General features: G+C 45.2%; 1 protein-coding gene across 1 annotated transcript in view; it reads right to left on the minus strand.

Annotated features, from left to right (window-relative positions):
- The window catches only part of MAP3K15 (mitogen-activated protein kinase kinase kinase 15), a 117,650-nt gene that overhangs the window by 33,592 nt on the left and 66,860 nt on the right, over nt 1-17,198 (minus strand). The window contains exons 8-13 of the mRNA XM_032840732.1: nt 16,223-16,335; nt 15,825-15,984; nt 12,608-12,758; nt 10,814-10,921; nt 3,746-3,795; nt 1,728-1,823 (exon numbers count right to left, since the gene is read on the minus strand). Coding sequence (XP_032696623.1) covers nt 1,728-1,823; nt 3,746-3,795; nt 10,814-10,921; nt 12,608-12,758; nt 15,825-15,984; nt 16,223-16,335 — 678 coding nt within the window. The remainder of the gene's footprint in view (nt 1-1,727; nt 1,824-3,745; nt 3,796-10,813; nt 10,922-12,607; nt 12,759-15,824; nt 15,985-16,222; nt 16,336-17,198) is intronic.

Below are 17,198 nucleotides of genomic sequence, written 5' to 3' on the forward strand. Positions count from 1 at the left end.
ACTTCTGTGCTGTTCCTTCCCGAAAAGCACGATGCTGACGTCATCAGGAGGAAACGGCAAACAAACCCCAACCGATGGCCTACACAACACCAACCACCTGCGCTCTTTGAGAGCACGGAGTCAAGACAGACAAAGCGGCACCAACAAAGATAAACAAGGACTACACAGATATGACCATGAAATGTACATATGATCCTGGACTGGCGGGGAGGCAGAGAACAAAATCTTGTATTTTGCTGGAAAGGACATCGGTTGGACAGTAAGTCATATGGGGATAAGGTGTGTCAAGGACAGAGCCTTACTGGTCTTAATTTCCTGATTAGATACCTGTGCAGTGATTATGGAAGTGAATGTTGTTTTTAGGAAATACGCACTGAAGGAGTGAGAGGCCATGAGGCATTAGGTCTATGACTCAATTCTCACCAGTCCAGAACAAAAATAATCAAATGCATACGGAGTGAAGGTAAAATAAGTGTGGTAAAGGATTAATATGGGAATTCTGGGTGAAACGTGTATGGAAATTCTGTACTGTTTTTCTGCAATTGTTTATTTGTTTTAAAAAATTTTATTAAATTTTAAGTAGCCTCCACACCCAATGCAGGGCTTGAACTCACGACCTTGAAATCAAGAGTTGTGTGCTCTACCCACTGAACCAGCCAGGAGCCCCTCCGAAACTTTCTTATAGCTCTGAATATTTTTCTAAAATAAAAGGTTAAAAAAAATTCTTTTAATTGGGTGAAGAATTTGAGCAGAGAGTTCTTCAAAGAAGATAAATAAATGGCCAGTGAGCGCATGAAAAGATGCATACTATCTTCCATCATGACAGTAATGCAGATCAAAGCCACAGTCAGATCCTACCTGATGTCCATTAGGATGGCCAGGAGCACAAGGACACACAATCACATGTGAAATTAGAACCTTTGTACACTGCTGACGATGACGTAAAATCAGACCACAGCCTGGCAGTTCCTCAGAGGTTAAACTCGAAGTTACCTAAGACCCCGTAATTTAGCTCTAAGAGAAATGTCAACACAGGGCCATACAAAAACTGGCATGTGAATGTTCTAGCAGCATTATTCATAATAGCCAACAAGTGGAAATAACCCGGATGCCTTTCAACTGAAGGGACAGATCAAATACACCCATACGGTGAGAGAGTGAGGAACACAAAAAGAATGCGGCACTGGGTGTGATGCATAAACAGTGAATCTTGGAACACTGAAAAAATAAAATAAAGTTTAAATTTAAAAAAAAAGAACGAAGTACTGATAATGTGCTACAGCCTAGGTGAACCTTGAGAACATTATCATGACTAAAAAACGTCAGACACAAAAGACCACAGATGGTATGTTTCCATTTATATAAGAATACGCAAATCCAGAGAGACAGATTAGTTTTTGCCCAAGCCTGAGATGGGGGGGGGATTAGGTTGAGGGAAAAATGGGGGAATAACTGGTAATGGACACTGGGCTTCTGTGGGGGGTCATGAAAATATTCTAAAGTTAGATTACCGTGATGATTGCAGAACTGTGAATATACTAAAAAAAGATTGAACTGTACACTCTTGAGTGGGCGGACTGCATGGTATGTCAATTATACTTCAGTCAAGCTGGAAAAGTAAATTTCTGTAAGTTAAAATTTCAAGAAAGGCAGCATATCAAGTAAAAACTCTTCCCAACAAAGACCCATAATTATATCACAAGCCCCCTGAATCAGCTGTAACTCACCTACTACACTGGTCCTCAGTGGAAAAGTAGATTTGAAAGTCATCAGAATTATCATGGACATAAAGAAAACAACACCGCTCATCAAACTTGGATATGCTGTAAAATTGGAAAAACATAAGAAGGATTATTATATGCAAGTTACATCGTCACTTTTACATTTTTGAAAAAAATCTAATCACAGATTTTCTTCCACACTACAAATTTGAAGGATTCATTAATGTTTTAATCACTACTCCCCCAATTTGACTTCTATTTCTCTACAAAATTTAAATAGGGACATTTATCTTGCATATGTTTGAGTTTGTATTCAACAAATGACTTTCATCTATATTGAGAACTTACCAGAGATACAACGCTAAGCAAAGCCTAGAGCAGTGAGAAAGGGAAATAAATATGGTCTCTGTCCTCAAGAGTTTATAATTTCACACACAAGACAGGAAGCTTATGTGGGAAATAATGTATTATGGCATCTAAGGAATTTCTAGACTTGAAAAATACCAGGACGTAGTTATTTCGGGCCACACAGGGGAGGTAGTAATACACATGGCATCGTAGCTCAAGGAAGGCCTTCCCAGGTTATCTGGTCCCTTACCCCTGAGGTCGGGATCTGACTTTACAGCACCTCAGCCAATATTCCACTTTCCTAGACATACCCAGTGACAGAAATTCACCAAACTCCAACTGCTGATGGATTTCACTATCGAAAGGTCTTTAACCTACACTGGGCCAAAGCCTACACAATGGCCCTCATTTTGCCAAGCAGCACTATGGAAAAGTCAAAATTCTCTTCAAACAAATGATGCCACTTTATCTTCTCCTAAGTCATCCCTCCTGAGATTCATAGCTTACTTAGCCATTCTTCATTTGTCAAGGATTACATGAAAATACTGAGTTGAAAGAGCAATAGTACGGGGTGATTTAAAAATCCTGAAAACCAGGTCATACATAAGTTTTGGAAACCAATTTGTGAAGAAACCATCATGGTTAGTTGGGTAGCACTGGGAATGTTCAGCATGTGCTCTTTATAGCACATTAATTCCAGGGTCTGATTCACCCCAGGTCATTTGCACATCCCTGTTGATGGGGGAATGGCAGCAAGAGCTATCTCTACAAGAAGGCACAAACAAAATGTTCTTGACTGCATGTTCTCATACCACTTAGTTTCTGGGGTATTCAGTTTTTGAAAATGTTCAACACTGGATTTTACTTTGCATCAGTATTATTCAAATACACTGCTGTTTTTAAATTATTTCCATCCCTTTAAAGTGACAAAAATATTATTTTAATTTCAATAGTGCTGTGTCTAGAACAGTACCACACATGTCTAGAGGTAATGGGGGATTCATTCAGTGGCCTGTGGTCTTACCATCAGAGAAAGAACATACCGTTCTAATCCGAGCCCTTCATCTAATGGAAACTGAACAAACAGAGTCCTGGAGGGAGTAAGTGATTCTGTCAAGGTTAAATGGTGAAAGAGGGATTACAATTCATATCTGCTTCTGGGCGGTTCCTACCATTGGATGTGCTGGCAGAGTGAGGCTCAAAGTGTAGCCACAAGGGCCACCAAATGGTCACCACCCCTGATTCAAAGAGCAAGCACCATAGCTCTCCTTGGACTACACCACTTGCTCCCCAAATGAGAACAACAATACCCTTGGCTCCATTATTCTACTCAGGCCCCAACCGAGTGTCATTACCAAGTAACTCCTTTGGTTACTGGGATTCTGGAGTTCCCTGAGCACTTGAACATCAATGACTCAAAGAAGAAATGCTTTCTGTTTCTACAGATATAACTTCATTTTCTAAAAAAGCTTGAGACGAGTTTAGTCTATTGGATAGCACCCCAAATTTCTCTGTTAAACAAGCCAAGAAGCCCTTATTAGCAGCGCATCAACAAGCTGAGGATTCTGCTGAAAATGAGAATATCACATATTATAAATGAGTGGAAACACTAAAGTAAAATATTGTCATCATTATTTGTATTAGAACAATAATTCCGTTTTCCCTTATGTTCTTACCTTATTCCCCTAATGGAAGAAGCTGTAAAATTCCATTCATGAATTTGTTTCTGCAGGTTTTAAAGACAAAAGTCAGTATAGCTTGATTTTTTCCATGCAAAAAAACCCACTTTCATTTCATTCTCTGGTCAATCACTTCTGCTATTTTACTTTCAAGAGAGATTTAGGAGTTAGAGCAATATATTTCATGCAACTTGGAAGAACAGAAACATTTTCTAATGTATTACAAAAATTCATTTGCATCTCTAATCCAGTTGAGAGCAAATGATCTGAATTTGAAATAGAAAAGGCACAGAGTAAGTACACACTGAATGGACTTTCACCTTCTGTCAACATTTTAGGAAAACTCTAAAATAAGTTTGGGAACAGTCCACGTAAGTTGAGTGACCTATGAAAATATTTGCAGGAGCAAGAATGTGGCAGCCACCCATCAGGGCTCCCTAATCTTTCTTTTTACCTCCTGGGCATAGAGCCTGGAATACATTTCCCAGCCTCCCCTGCAGCTAGGTGGGGCCACGTGATGGAGTTTTGACCAATGGGATGTAAGGAGGAATGACATGCACCATCTATGGGTATGGTTCATAATAACCTCAGCGATCCTCTATTCCGCTACGAGGGGGAATGGAGACCCTGACAAAAGTTTATGATATGAGGCATAAACTTCTATCATGTTAAGGTACTGATATTTGGGGGCTATTTGTTTTAGCAGATAGCTTGTCATAACTAACACTAAGACTAACCTGCATTTCAATCTGTACATGATGCACTTTAAAAAATAACTGTTCCCTCCCTCCACTACCACGGCTTGTACTTAAAAAGCGCTGCACAGACCTAAGTCTCAGAACAAAGATCTGAAATCCGTTTCAGAAGAGCCATAGACTACGATACCAAGACATCACAGCAAAAGAAAATCATTTAAAATAAGAAAACACATTTGGTTGGCCTGAAAAATGTCATAAATGACCAGCGAAGTGCCCCAGAGAAGTGTGAGAGCCAGGAGACTGGGCCTGGGCCTGTCAGTGGGAGAAGATCCACTCATCCGTGTCAATTAAGCGCCCACTACGTGCCAGGCAAGATACCAGCACAGAGGACGTAGCAGAGAACAAAGCCCCTGACCTCATGGGGCTTATATTTGAGGAGAGAAGAGCCACAATTAAGTAGTAACTTAATAGCATGACAGAGGACAAAAAGCACTACGACAAAGCCAGAGAGCTGGCAACGGCATTAAGGTGCCGCAGGGGTCGTGGTGTTACGCCGGATGCTCCGGGAAGGGATCTCTGATGACTTTTCAGCAGAAGGTAAAGGAATGAGCCGTGCAGACCCATGGGTGCGACAACAGCCTCAGGCAGAGGGGAAAAGTCCCGTCCCCAGGGCATGTCTGGGAACCAGCAGAGAGAAGAGTGGGAGAAGAGGTTGGCCAGCTCATGAGGAAGACCATGCAGGGCCTCAGAGACCATCATCAGGCCCTTAGCTTCTGCTCTGGAGAAGAGGAGAACCCTTGAGGGCCATGAGAGATCAAAGTATATGCCAGTGGGCAAGCCACCGCCTTGGACCCATCCAAGGAGGAAGACGGAGCGGGTTTCAGGGGACTTGTGTTCAAAGTCACTGGAAGGCGGCAGTGGTGGAGAGCAGAAGCCTGCTTTTGGATTCGGGTACAGAAATATGAACCAGGGCAATTTTGAGAGCACTTTGTCCAACCCACCTACAGGCAAGAAGCTCGCAATTATAGAAAAAGGCCGGTCACGGGAGTTTTCGAAGTAGTCGCAGATGGAAAGTTTACTCTAGGGTAGTTTTAGGGGACTTGAGTTGGGAGGAAGATACACGGGTTAAGAAGTAAAAAGTCACACTCGGCATGTGGAGCACTTGGGGAGACATTCTCAAAAAGTGATCCAACAGCGATGGGAAATACCATATACATGATACAGGGGGAAGGGAGCCTGTATTCAGTGAAAGTGGTGGAGGGCGGTTAGAGACGCCTCCGCAGAAGTTAGGGCCTGGATGGCTGGAAGGAGGAACCGCAGGGAGTAAGGAGGCCAGAAGAGCACATGTGAGCCCCTGCAGGGCCAGCTCCGGGGACAATGACAGGGTGGGACTGTGTAAGGGCTTGACACTCTGTCAGAGAGTCTGTCTTAATCTGGAAAGCCACGAGATTCAGTCATGGTGTGGGGGAGCTTCAAGAGGGCAGGTACAGATGTTTTAAAATTATTATTCAACTTCTGACTTGAAGTGTACCCTATGTTCAGAAAAAGGCACAGTGATCATCGCAGTAAGTGTCCACAAAATGAAAACTCGCTATAACCAGCATCTAAATCAAGAGACAGAACATGAGGAGCAGCCCAGAAGCTTCCCTCCTAACAGCCCCCCCAGCCCACGCCCTGTCATCCAAGGGAGGGAACAGCAACCGCTATTCTGCCTTCACCAGCACTGAGTGGTGCCTGGTCTGTAAGAACATGTAAATGAAATCGTGAGGTGCACGCTCTCCGGCATGTGCAAGTGGGGTTTTTCGTGAAACATCCAGTGGTGGAAGTCAGGGCTGGCCGCGTGGTTTCTGATCCTGTGTCCCGGTGGGTCAAGGGGCCCAGTCTCTTCCACTGTGACCGCGGTGGCTGCCTTCCTCTCATCCCGAGCCTCCCGTCACATGGCGACCTCACCCTTTCCGTGGGGGGCTATTTCATCCCAGCGAAATCATGCGGAGGAAATGGACTTAGGACTCCAGCTTTTCACATCAGGGTCAGAAGGCCCCAGCAGGGGCGTGCTGGAAGGAGAGCCAGGGTGGGCTGCAGAGAGATGGGCCGGGAAGCCAGAGGCAGGGGCACACCTCCAGGGTCCCCCGGGGTGCCGACTCAGAGTCTGTCCTCCCCGTCCCAGAGCGCTACCTCTGGGGAGGCATCTCGGGGGTCTGGGACGATTCCATAATTGTGGTTTTTTTATGTGCTTGTCCTGTTGCGCACGTAAGCATAAGAGGCAACGACTACAGAGCTTTCCCGGACAAGCAGCCCTACCCGTGTGGTCGGGGTCGGTGGCTACTCCACATCTGCTGGTGACTCTGGGGCACACGAGTCACTGAGGTGGCAAGGCTGTGTTTGAACCTGCTCTGTGTGGCCTGCGTGCACTCCTGGGCTGGGGGCCCCTAGGGTCAGCTTGGGAAGGCCAGCTGCGTCCATCGCCTCCTAGCCCCATGTCTGGGCACCTGCTGGAGGTTGCTGAAAACTGGCCATGGTGGGAGCAGTTATACCGCAGCAAGAGGCCAATGCTACAAGTCAGCGCTCTGCTTGCATTAAAGTTATGCATTTACCAGCAGACGTCCCTGAATCCTTGGCTAACAAACCAGAACTCCATCCCCTCCTACAGCACCACTGCAAACACGCGCATGCGTGCAATCTCCCCGCTACCAGCCGCAGCCCACCGGGAAAAAATGCAACACTGTGTAGAGAAATGTCATCTCACTCCAGGCAAATCTGCTTGCTTTTGTGATGCGCAGAATTTCAAAAATGTAAATGAAGGCAAAAGCAAAAGCTTCCTCTCACAGCAAAAAAGGCAATTTATATTTCCCTCAGACGTTTGTTCTGACAACTATGAGCACTTGTGCAAAACATTTCATCAGTCAAGGAAAGCTAGCATTTGCGGCTTATATTCTTTTCCATTTCTTATTACAGACTATGTACAAAGTGAAACATTTACAACTAGGGAGATAGTCTATGTACCCACGGGAATGTTCATTAAGGACCAGTAACCATTATAAGGGACAATAAAATGGGCAAAGTTTGTAGAATTCCACAAGACCAAAACCATTTGGCTCTAAAAGTCTTAAGAGTCACTTGAATAGGGTTACTTTCTTTCTCCGAGTACATGTCAAAACATGAGGTACTGTGACTACGTCAGTGGAATAGTGAGGTTACAGATCAGAGGTTTGAACATCCTCTCCCATCAATGTGGCATCAATGACACAAAGAAAATCAGCAAGGCTTGCCTCTAGCACAAGGATTCCAACATCGAAAGCATGGGACCTGGAGGGGGTGCACAACAGGGGTTAAAGCCAGGCTTTGTTGGGGAGAAGGGGGTCTGCTGTTATCTTCTTTGACCACGCTGGTGACTCAGGTGTGCTCGTTTGGCAAACATCCATCGAATTGTACATATACGACTGATGGGTTTTCCAGTGTGTATGTTATACTTCCATAAAAGGTTGAAAACAGGGGTGCCTGGGTGGCTCAGTGGGTTAAGCCTCTGCCTTCAGCTCAGGTCATCATCTCAGGGTCCTGGGATTGAGCCCTGCATCAGCCGCTCTGCTCAGCGGGGAGCCTGCTTCCTCCTCTCTCTCTGCCTGCCTCTCTGCCTACTTGTGATCTCTCTCTGTCAAATAAATAAAATCTTTAAAAAAAAAAAAGGTTGAAAACAACTCAAGAGGCAAATTTAACAGAAAATCTATGCATTGTTCAATGGAGATATAGCTGTTTGATCACCATGTATATATTTTATTATGGCTGTAATTTTTTTTTTTTTGCACTCAGAGATTTAAACTAATACACAGAGTGCAGTGAAATGAAACAAGAGCCACAAAAGCAACGCCAAGCACCCATGAGGGCGGCTCATCTTCACTGCCTTTCTGTGAAATATCAGACAAACTTCCTGCCTTATGCTTGTGTCGTGGATGGAACGTTCGTGTCTCTGCAAACGAGCTGGTGAGGAAGCCCTAAACCCCGGTGCGCCAGTCTTCGCAGGCAGGGCCTTGGGGAGGGATCTAGGGCAGAAGGAGGGAACCCCTGGGATTATTCCCCTTATTAAAAGGGACACGGGAACCATCTCTCCACCATGGGAGGACACACGAGGAAGACAGCCTTCTGGGAGCTGGAAAGAGGGCCCTCGCTAGAACCTGACCACGCTGGCAGCCCGCCCTCGGACTCCCAGCCTCCAGAACTGGGAGAAAGAAAGGTCTGTTGTTTGAGCCCGCAGTCTATTCTGTATTCTGTTACGGCAGCTCAAGTGGACAAAGGAAACTTGAGATTTCGTGTCTCTTTTTTCTATACGCCTTTACTGAGGTATAAAGGACAGACACCTGCCTAAATTCCACGTGCATAATTTGAGGAGTTTGAACATACGCACACAGTCATGGAACCATCACCACGGTCAAGGTAACGGCCATCTCCATCACCTCCCAAAGTGTCCTTGTGTCCTTCGGTTTCTGTTTTGTGCGTGTGGGGGCTAAGGACACGAGATTCACTTTCAACAAATTACAAAGCGCACAATGCCGTCCTGTTGATTGCGGGCGCCACGGCGGATGGCACATCAGCGACTTGTTTATCCTGCAGAAGTCACGCTTCGTACCCACCAGACAATGCGGGGACGCTGTGTCAGGACTGTTTTTGATAAGGAATTTCTTACATGATTTTGGGCCTCTGCTTATTCTTCAATGTTATGTTTCATTTTTGAAGATACTGTTTATTTTTATCTGATTAAGACATAATTGCTCATACTCTTATTTCCAGGACCAAAAAAAATCTTCCTTTGCCAGGTTAGTGGCAGAAGTCTCCCCACACTCCAGGAAAACAAATCCAAAAATAGACTACCTAGTGAATGCGCTTGTCAAAGGTACGAGATCTTTTCATTACTAAAGATATTTTATAAAAGAGAGAAGCTGAAGTAGTAGTTTAGATACAGAGACCAAGGCGGGGGGACAGTTACTACCACAGCACCAGGCACGGCCCAGTGTTTCTGTGATCTCTTCAGTGGGCAATTAAAATATTTCCTCTCCTATATCATTGATGTGAATATAAACTGAAGTGGTGAAAACCTGACAGGAGCTATCACATTGTATTTATTTCACTTTATCTTTAATAGCTATCAAATGTTATCTTTTTCTTTTCTTTTTAAGATTTTTTATTTATTTGACAGAGAGATCACAAGCAGGCAGAGAGGCAGGCAGATAGAAATGGGGAAGCAGGCTTCCCGCTGAGCAGAGAACCCAACGTGGGGCTCAATCCCAGGACCCTGGGATCACGACCTGAGCCGAAGGCAAAGGCTTAACCCTCTGAGCCACCCAGGTGCCCCTATCTTTTTCTTTTTTAAAGACTTGTTTATCTTAGAGAGCGCATGCACATGTGCAACTCCTTGCACACGCTGGAGCAGGGGACGGGGCAGAGGAAGTGAAGGAGACAGAATCCCAAGCAGACTCCCCACTGAGTGTGGAGTCTGATCCCGCAATCCCAAGATCATGACCCGAGCCGAAACCAAGAGTCGGACGCTCAATGGACTGAACTACCCAGGTGCCCTGTAGCTATCAAATTTTAAACAAAAGTAGTCTCAAATTCAGCAGTTCCTTTCCTGGGAATTGTGTTCCTGAAACAATACACTGGCGCATGTAGGGGATCACCACCAGGACGGGCACTGACGGATCTAGCACGGGCTAGAGTGCACAGCTGAGACCGAAATGTGTGCTGCAGGCAGGAAGGGAAACACGTTACGCTTTGTCCGTACTTGGAAATGTACCACCATGACACAGGCACACAGGGAATATTATACACCAGGCGGATCACTGTGTGCTATCTGAAAAACTCTCTATGATGTAGGAGTCAACTAAAAAAGTTGCAAAATAATATATACTGTATGATCACACTTGAATGAAAACGCTTCTCTCTCTCTCTCTACACACACGCACACAACGTATGCACTCATACACACACTTACACATACATAAGTCACTGGGGAGGGGAAGGGGAATGGGGATGAGGTTTGGGGGATTTGGAGAGACTTTCCCGTTGCTCCTTATCCACTTCCTCATGGTTTAACTTCTTTTATCAACAAGCCCATACTCATTCACACGAATATACACACATTTGTACAGACACACGCACATATACAAATATGTAATATAAACACATAAAGAGCGGGCAAACGAGCATCGTCTCTCCCATCTGTGATTACTCTCTCTCTCACACTCCTGGACCTTGGAAGTCAGGCGCAGATGCCTGTTCCTTCAAACACAGCAACACATACTCTCCTGCTTGATCACCGCATTTCTGACGAAACAGCAGAGAGTGAAGAGAGAGCTGTGTGTGATTTTTTTTTTCTTACCATTTCTGTGGGTGAGACATGCCACAGAGAAACGGTCTTCTCCTCAGCTTCACTGTTTAGAGAGACGTATGAAGGCTGGTAGACTTTGGTTGGTTCTATCACCAGCACCTGAAAGAAGAGACTTCTGTGATACACAGGAATGTACCAGACAGGCCACTCTGCCCAGTGAGCACGTGGGAAGCGCTATACTCCACAAATGCTCGAGAACCTACTGTGTGCCAACACCACTCTAGGGCCCGTGGATACCACAGTCAGGACTTCTGATCTGCGGGGGCGGGGGGAGGCTGTGTTCATGCTCTAACGGGGTAGACAAGAAACACACACATAGGGATAGGGAATATGGTCCCCTGTGCAGCTCGGGAGTGAGTACAACAGAATAAAGGTGGGAGGGGGTCACTTTAGACAGGGTGGCCCAAGAAGGTGGGCCACCTGCCCAAGAAGGTAACAGAGAAGAAACAGGAAGGCAACAGTTTCTGAGAGAAATGAAGCAGACTGGATGATAGCAGGTAGGTACCCAAGTCTATAAAAAATACAAGGGGACAAAAGGTGAGATGACATTCCATCAGTAATGTTTTACTGCTGGGGGAGAGGGAGGGAGGGAAGGGGAAAGAGAGAGAAGAGGGGGGTAAAGGAGAGAAGGAGAGGGGAAGAGAGAATAAATGAATGCATTTCTAAAGCAAATAAAACAACATATTTAAGATCGCTAAATTTGGGTAGACATTACGCAAGTGTTCCATTTTTTTTTGTAACTTTTAATAGGTTTGAAATATTTCACAAAAAATCACTTTATAGCTAAGATCAAGTGTGAAATATTTCATAATTAAAAGATTTTAGGGTGCCTGGGTGGCTCAGTTGGTTAAGCAACTGTTTCAGCTCAAGTCATGATCCTGGGGTCCTGGGTTCGAGTCCCACCTCGGGATCCCCCTGCTCTGCGGGGAGCCCGCTTCTCCTCCCTCTGCCTGCCACTCCCCCTGCTTGTGCTCGCACTCTCTCCCTGTTAAATAAATACATAAAAATCTTTTAAAAAGTTTTAAAAAAGGATTTTAAAATCATTATCAAATCATCTCAAGGAACTTAAATCTTCATTAGAAGCTTAACAAAACTCCTCAACATGGCACGTTCACAAAATCTCATGGTGTAAATATTAAGGACAGTGATCTGAAGTTTGGTATCTAGGGTGCTTAGCTATCTTACTTATGACTCCTCACAAGATGGTCAAAAAATTCAAACAAATACTTAATGAAAAGCTAATAGTCATTTTGCTTTCCAATAATGTTTTCAAAATTAATTAGTGGCACTGGAGGCAAACCAAAGCTCAATGGGGAACGGTGCTAAGTTCCAAAATTTCACTCTTACTCTTACAGTGACTTAAAACAGGGTTCCTCCATCTTGGCACTGCTGAGACTGGGGGCTGGGGAATTCTGTGTTGGGGGAGGGGCTGTCCCATCACTGTGGGACGGTTGGCAGCACCCATGGCCTTCCCCCGATTAGCCACCAGGAGCAACACCTTCCTCGCAATTGTGGCAACCAAAAACCAAAAACGTCTTCAGATATTACCAAATGTCCCCTGGGAGACAAAAGGACTCTCAGTTGAGAGCACTATCTTAGCGGTTATAGCCGACTTTTTCTAGTGAGTTGATCTATCGCTGGCTGATTCTACCTAAGACGGGTGGGTATCCCAACACTTTCAATTACTCTAAGGTTTTCTACCTTTCAGAGCATTCAATAATTAGACAGCACCAACCCCCAGTTTCTTTTGTTCTACCTGAAAGAAATGGATTAAGCGTAACTTACTGGAAATCTGAGTCCATTAGTAACTTGATTTGTTGCCTCGAAAATCATATCTAACCAGAAGTTAAGCCGTTCTTGTCTGGGTGAATGTTCAATAGTAGGTTTCTTGAAGCGCTGAATTAATAACAAGTTCTGAACTAACGATCGGAGGTACCTGGAAAAATCACCGGCATGGATAAATTAGATTCTTCGAGAAACAGAATTCCATTCTACTCCCTTCAAAAGAGGTTTCCCAAAAGCTTCATACTTAAATTCATATTGTGTAGTGAGTGCTTCTTAATCCTTTGGCAGTCACACACATAATTAAAAGAAACCCGACGAGTGGGCAAAAGAAGTTTGTCCAACAAAATCATACAACATGGCTTTTTACCAACATTGGGCGAATGGTATTCAAAGTGGAGACACTGGCAAACATATGCCAACTGTCTTAAAAACAAAAGCATGCAGTTTGAAATTCAAAGCAATTCCAAAACAGCAAAATTTAAAACTCAGTCTATTAAAAACATTTTTTTTCCTTCTCATGGTCTTTTAATTAACCTTTTTATTTTGGAGAATTGTAGATTTACATATAGTCAGCCGTAAGAAACAATACAGAGAGATCCCGTGTACCCTTGGCCCAGTTTATACACCAGTGATGACAGCTCATAAAATTCTAGAACAAGATCACAAGCAAGATATTAATACGGATACAGTTAAAACAGAAAACGTGTCCACTGTCACAAGGACTATCACTGTCACGTTTCCCTCCTTCAGCCACGCTGCTTCCCTCCCATCTCTCTCCTATCCTCCTTGACCCCTACCAACCCCCAATGTGAAACTCATTGTATTTTTTTTTTTTTAATTAAATCTGACCAGGCAGAATTTGAAGTTATGAGATCTTCAATCTCATCACATCTTTACTGTCTTCAGGCAGTTTGAAGTGTCTGAAACCCAGCTGCCAGGCAGTGGTGGTTACGTCCTCTTTGGTACTGAAAGGGGCTGGTTGAGCTGAAAGCACGGGAGTATCATTTTGTCCTTGGAGGGTCAAGTCTGGAGCTGTCCTGGGAAGGCAGATCAGCTAGACTCTGCCTAGCTTGGGTCCTGTACACTGAAGGATTCGCTCAGTAGGCCTGGGTTGTCCCAAATCTACACAAACCAAAGAAAGGTCTGGCCCTTGACTCGCTTTTGGGACATCACCTTTAAGCCCTTGGGATACCCAGCCTGGTAAGAATGCTTTTGTTTACTGGGGGCCTTGGGCCATGCCAGAAAGTTCATGCTACCAACAGGATGCATGATGGGGGCCTTGGGACAAGCTTTTTCAGTGCCATGTCCACAGAGGCTGGGGACTCAGTGACTAAGGTCAATCACGCGGGTGCTCCGTACTTGCACAACTGACATCCCCGGAAAACCCTAGCCACCAAGACTTGGTGAGCCTCCCCGGTTGTCAGTACTTCATGCATGGTGCCATACATCCTTGTGGGGAGAACTCAGCCCTGTCCCTGTCACTCCACTGGGTGAGGAGAGCTGGAAGCTGGTACCTCGTCTCTCCCGGACTCTGCCCTTTGTGCATTTTGTCTTTGCTGATTTCAAGCTGTGTATGTCTCGTAATAAACCTTAACCATGAGTACAATAGTTTTGGGGTCCTGTGAGTTCTTCTAGTCAATCAGAAGCCTCGGGGTGGTCTTGGACCTACAGTATTAGGTCCCAACAGTGTAAGTCAGTGTCGGTGCTGACATAATGAAAACACATTCAAGGCTCAGCTGTGCCCTCCACGGAGTCAGCTCCATCTGGCTCGGGTGCAGCAGGTCACCCTGAGAGTGGAATTCTGGAAAAAGCAGCCACTCGGGGCGCCTGGGTGGCTCAGTGGGTTAAGCCTCTGCCTTCGGCTCAGGTCATGATCTCAGGGTCCTGGGATCGAGCCCCGCATCGGGCTTTCTGCTCAGCGGGGAGCTGCTTCCCCCTCTCTCTCTCTGCCTGCCTCTCTGCCTACTTGGGATCTCTCTGTCAAATAAATAAATAAAATCTTAAAAAAAAAAAAAGCAGCAACTCCATGAGGGCTGGAGGCTCTGCCTGCCTCCTTGTTCACGAAGCCTCAGGAAGATTTCAAGAGGTAGATATGGCTCGGGCATCAAATTTAGGTCCTTCAGACGGGGAAGAAACAGGGTCCAACTAAAAAAGACTGAAGAAGTTTCTGAGCCCTGGGAGTCCAGATTGGCCCACCGAGCCGGGAGAGAACAGGGGGCAGATGAACACAGATCACTAAAAGTAAAAAGTTTCAAGTTATGCATGTAATCCAAACACAGTTCAAACAAACCAGAAAAATAGAGATGAGGGGGAAAAAAGATTAAAATCTTCTCATAAGGCTACCTCCCTGAGATAGCCACTGTCAATATTTTGGAGACAGGCCCTCCGTCGCTGATTATTTGCACAGGAACTGAGGGAACATCTCTTACAGACTCCAGGAAGCAATGACAGAACGACGATTCTCACGGAGCTTCGTGTCTACTGCCAAGTGGGCTACTGCCCACCCTCCTCGGAGACCTTGCTGGCAGTCACATGCTGAACAGATTTTTCATCAAAAGGAGTCCACAGAGAAGAGTGGTTCTCGAAGTGTGGTTCCCAGGCCAGGGGATGCAATTTCCCAGGCCCTACCCGAGACCTCTGGAACCAGGTAGCGCAGGGTGGGGCCCGGCAATCTGTGTTTGAATCAACAGAGTCGATTTGGATACATGCTGACATTTGAGAACCAGCGACAGAGAACACTGTACCCTGCCAATGGCTTTTCTTGCTCTGGGATACACCCTGAACACACGTCCACGTCGCCCAGTGTTCTTTCTGGCACGTTTAATGGCTCCATAATGTGCTAACCTGGGGCCAGTGCTGCGGCACCATGTTCTTGACCATATCTAGGTCTTTTATTCTAGTCCTGGGTTCCATCTATCTCAAAGAGATAGAGCACGTAAGACATCATCTGTACATGTACGTGCCCGTCTGTCTGTCTTTCCCTCCTGTCCCATAAAGCCAAGTGAGCTGGCAGAGCGCTTCTTGCTGCCATAACTTTGTGTTAGCGAAGGAGTCAAAGGGGAAACGCAGCAACTGATACTGTCTTTTGCAATTACAGCTCTTCTCCCTCTAGAACAAGGTTGGGTATCGAGAGAAGCGGGACGCGCATGTATGCGCGCGCGCACGCACACACACACACACACACACACACGGATACACGCAGACACACACGACTCACCAGGCTGGAGGTTTCAGTCTGAACAACCTCTCTGCTGCCTGGACGGCCTTCCCGACATCGCTGGCCAACATGCTGACGTTGAAGAACTGACCCACATCCCAGTAATTGTTCATTTTCTCCAAGCTCCCTTTTCTTCCCAACAAACTGTTTAGCCGGACACCTGAAGAATTTGAATTTTAGATGAAGCTACGAGAAAATCTTTCTAGCTTCTCTCCTATTATGCAAGCCTCGAGAGAGAGAAAAAGCACGCACTTTATTTTGGCTACGGTCTCAGGACTGCTACCAGAGAGTCCCCGTTCCTTCTGAAAGAAAATGCTAGTTATTTGAAGATCGTTTTTAGTGCTCAATTTGGGTGACCAAAGCCTGTCAGCCTATCATGCGATCAGAAATAGCTTTACCTATCTTTCTTAGTTCCATGGAAGTTTCAAACTGTTGTCCGGCAACCATCAGCAAAACTGCCAGGTTAATTCCTGAATAAAGAGACGACTGGAGCTCAAACCCTTTGCGGTACCTGTAATGACAGACCCACCAGATTCTTGTTATCATGGTAGAAGGGAAAAATGACAAATGATGGCACAAGCCAACCTTCTCATGAGTTCTTCCACCATCTATGGTTTTCCGGGCCCCCCTCCCTCTTTACACGCAGCTACAGCCAGCAAATAGTTCCTTAAAAATATCATCATCATTACACTAAGGAGTCAAAACCATTTTCTCCATCACGGCTAGATTTTTATTTAAAAAAAGCCGTGATCGCTGAATGAGATGAGGACGTTAAAGTGCAAAAAGAAACATAAAACTTTTTATAACCCTACCCACAAAAGGAGACTGCGACTGGATGTCTAAATCTCATCTTAAAAGCGAGACTCTGCTTGTACGCAGAGCATTTTTGTTCTTATAGAGCAATTCCATCAATTGCAGACTATTACTCTGCAGGCTGTTTGTTCGCTTTTTATCACAAAATTGAGGTCCGTTTTTCCTGGAGGAAGCGGGGCTGCCGGAACCCAGCCCCAAGATCACTCTGAGAGTCGTGGCGTCAAGTGGGAGGAGCCGGAGGAGAAAGAGCACTATCCCAGAGAATACTATTTTTTATTCCAAAGTTTGAAGAGTGCCATTTTAGTTCTCTATTTTTTTTTTTTCTATACAAAGAAAGCTGCTCTCCCTTCCATGAGCGGGTAGGACTATCCTGACTGCAGAAAAAAAGAATATGATCGACGAAGTAATGACAAAGAATGTCTTTCAGTGACACAGTTCAGAGCAAAGACTTGTGAACCAGGAGGAACTCGATCACCTGTGCCACAGCAAGAGGATTAAACACCAAGAAAATATTCATTGTGGAAGGGAGAACCTATCACTTAAGTCTGTTAAATTTCAGCT

The sequence above is a fragment of the Lontra canadensis genome, unplaced genomic scaffold (genome assembly GCF_010015895.1).
Source record: "Lontra canadensis isolate GAN:19392208 unplaced genomic scaffold, GSC_riverotter_1.0 scaffold116, whole genome shotgun sequence".
NCBI lineage: Eukaryota > Metazoa > Chordata > Mammalia > Carnivora > Mustelidae > Lontra > Lontra canadensis.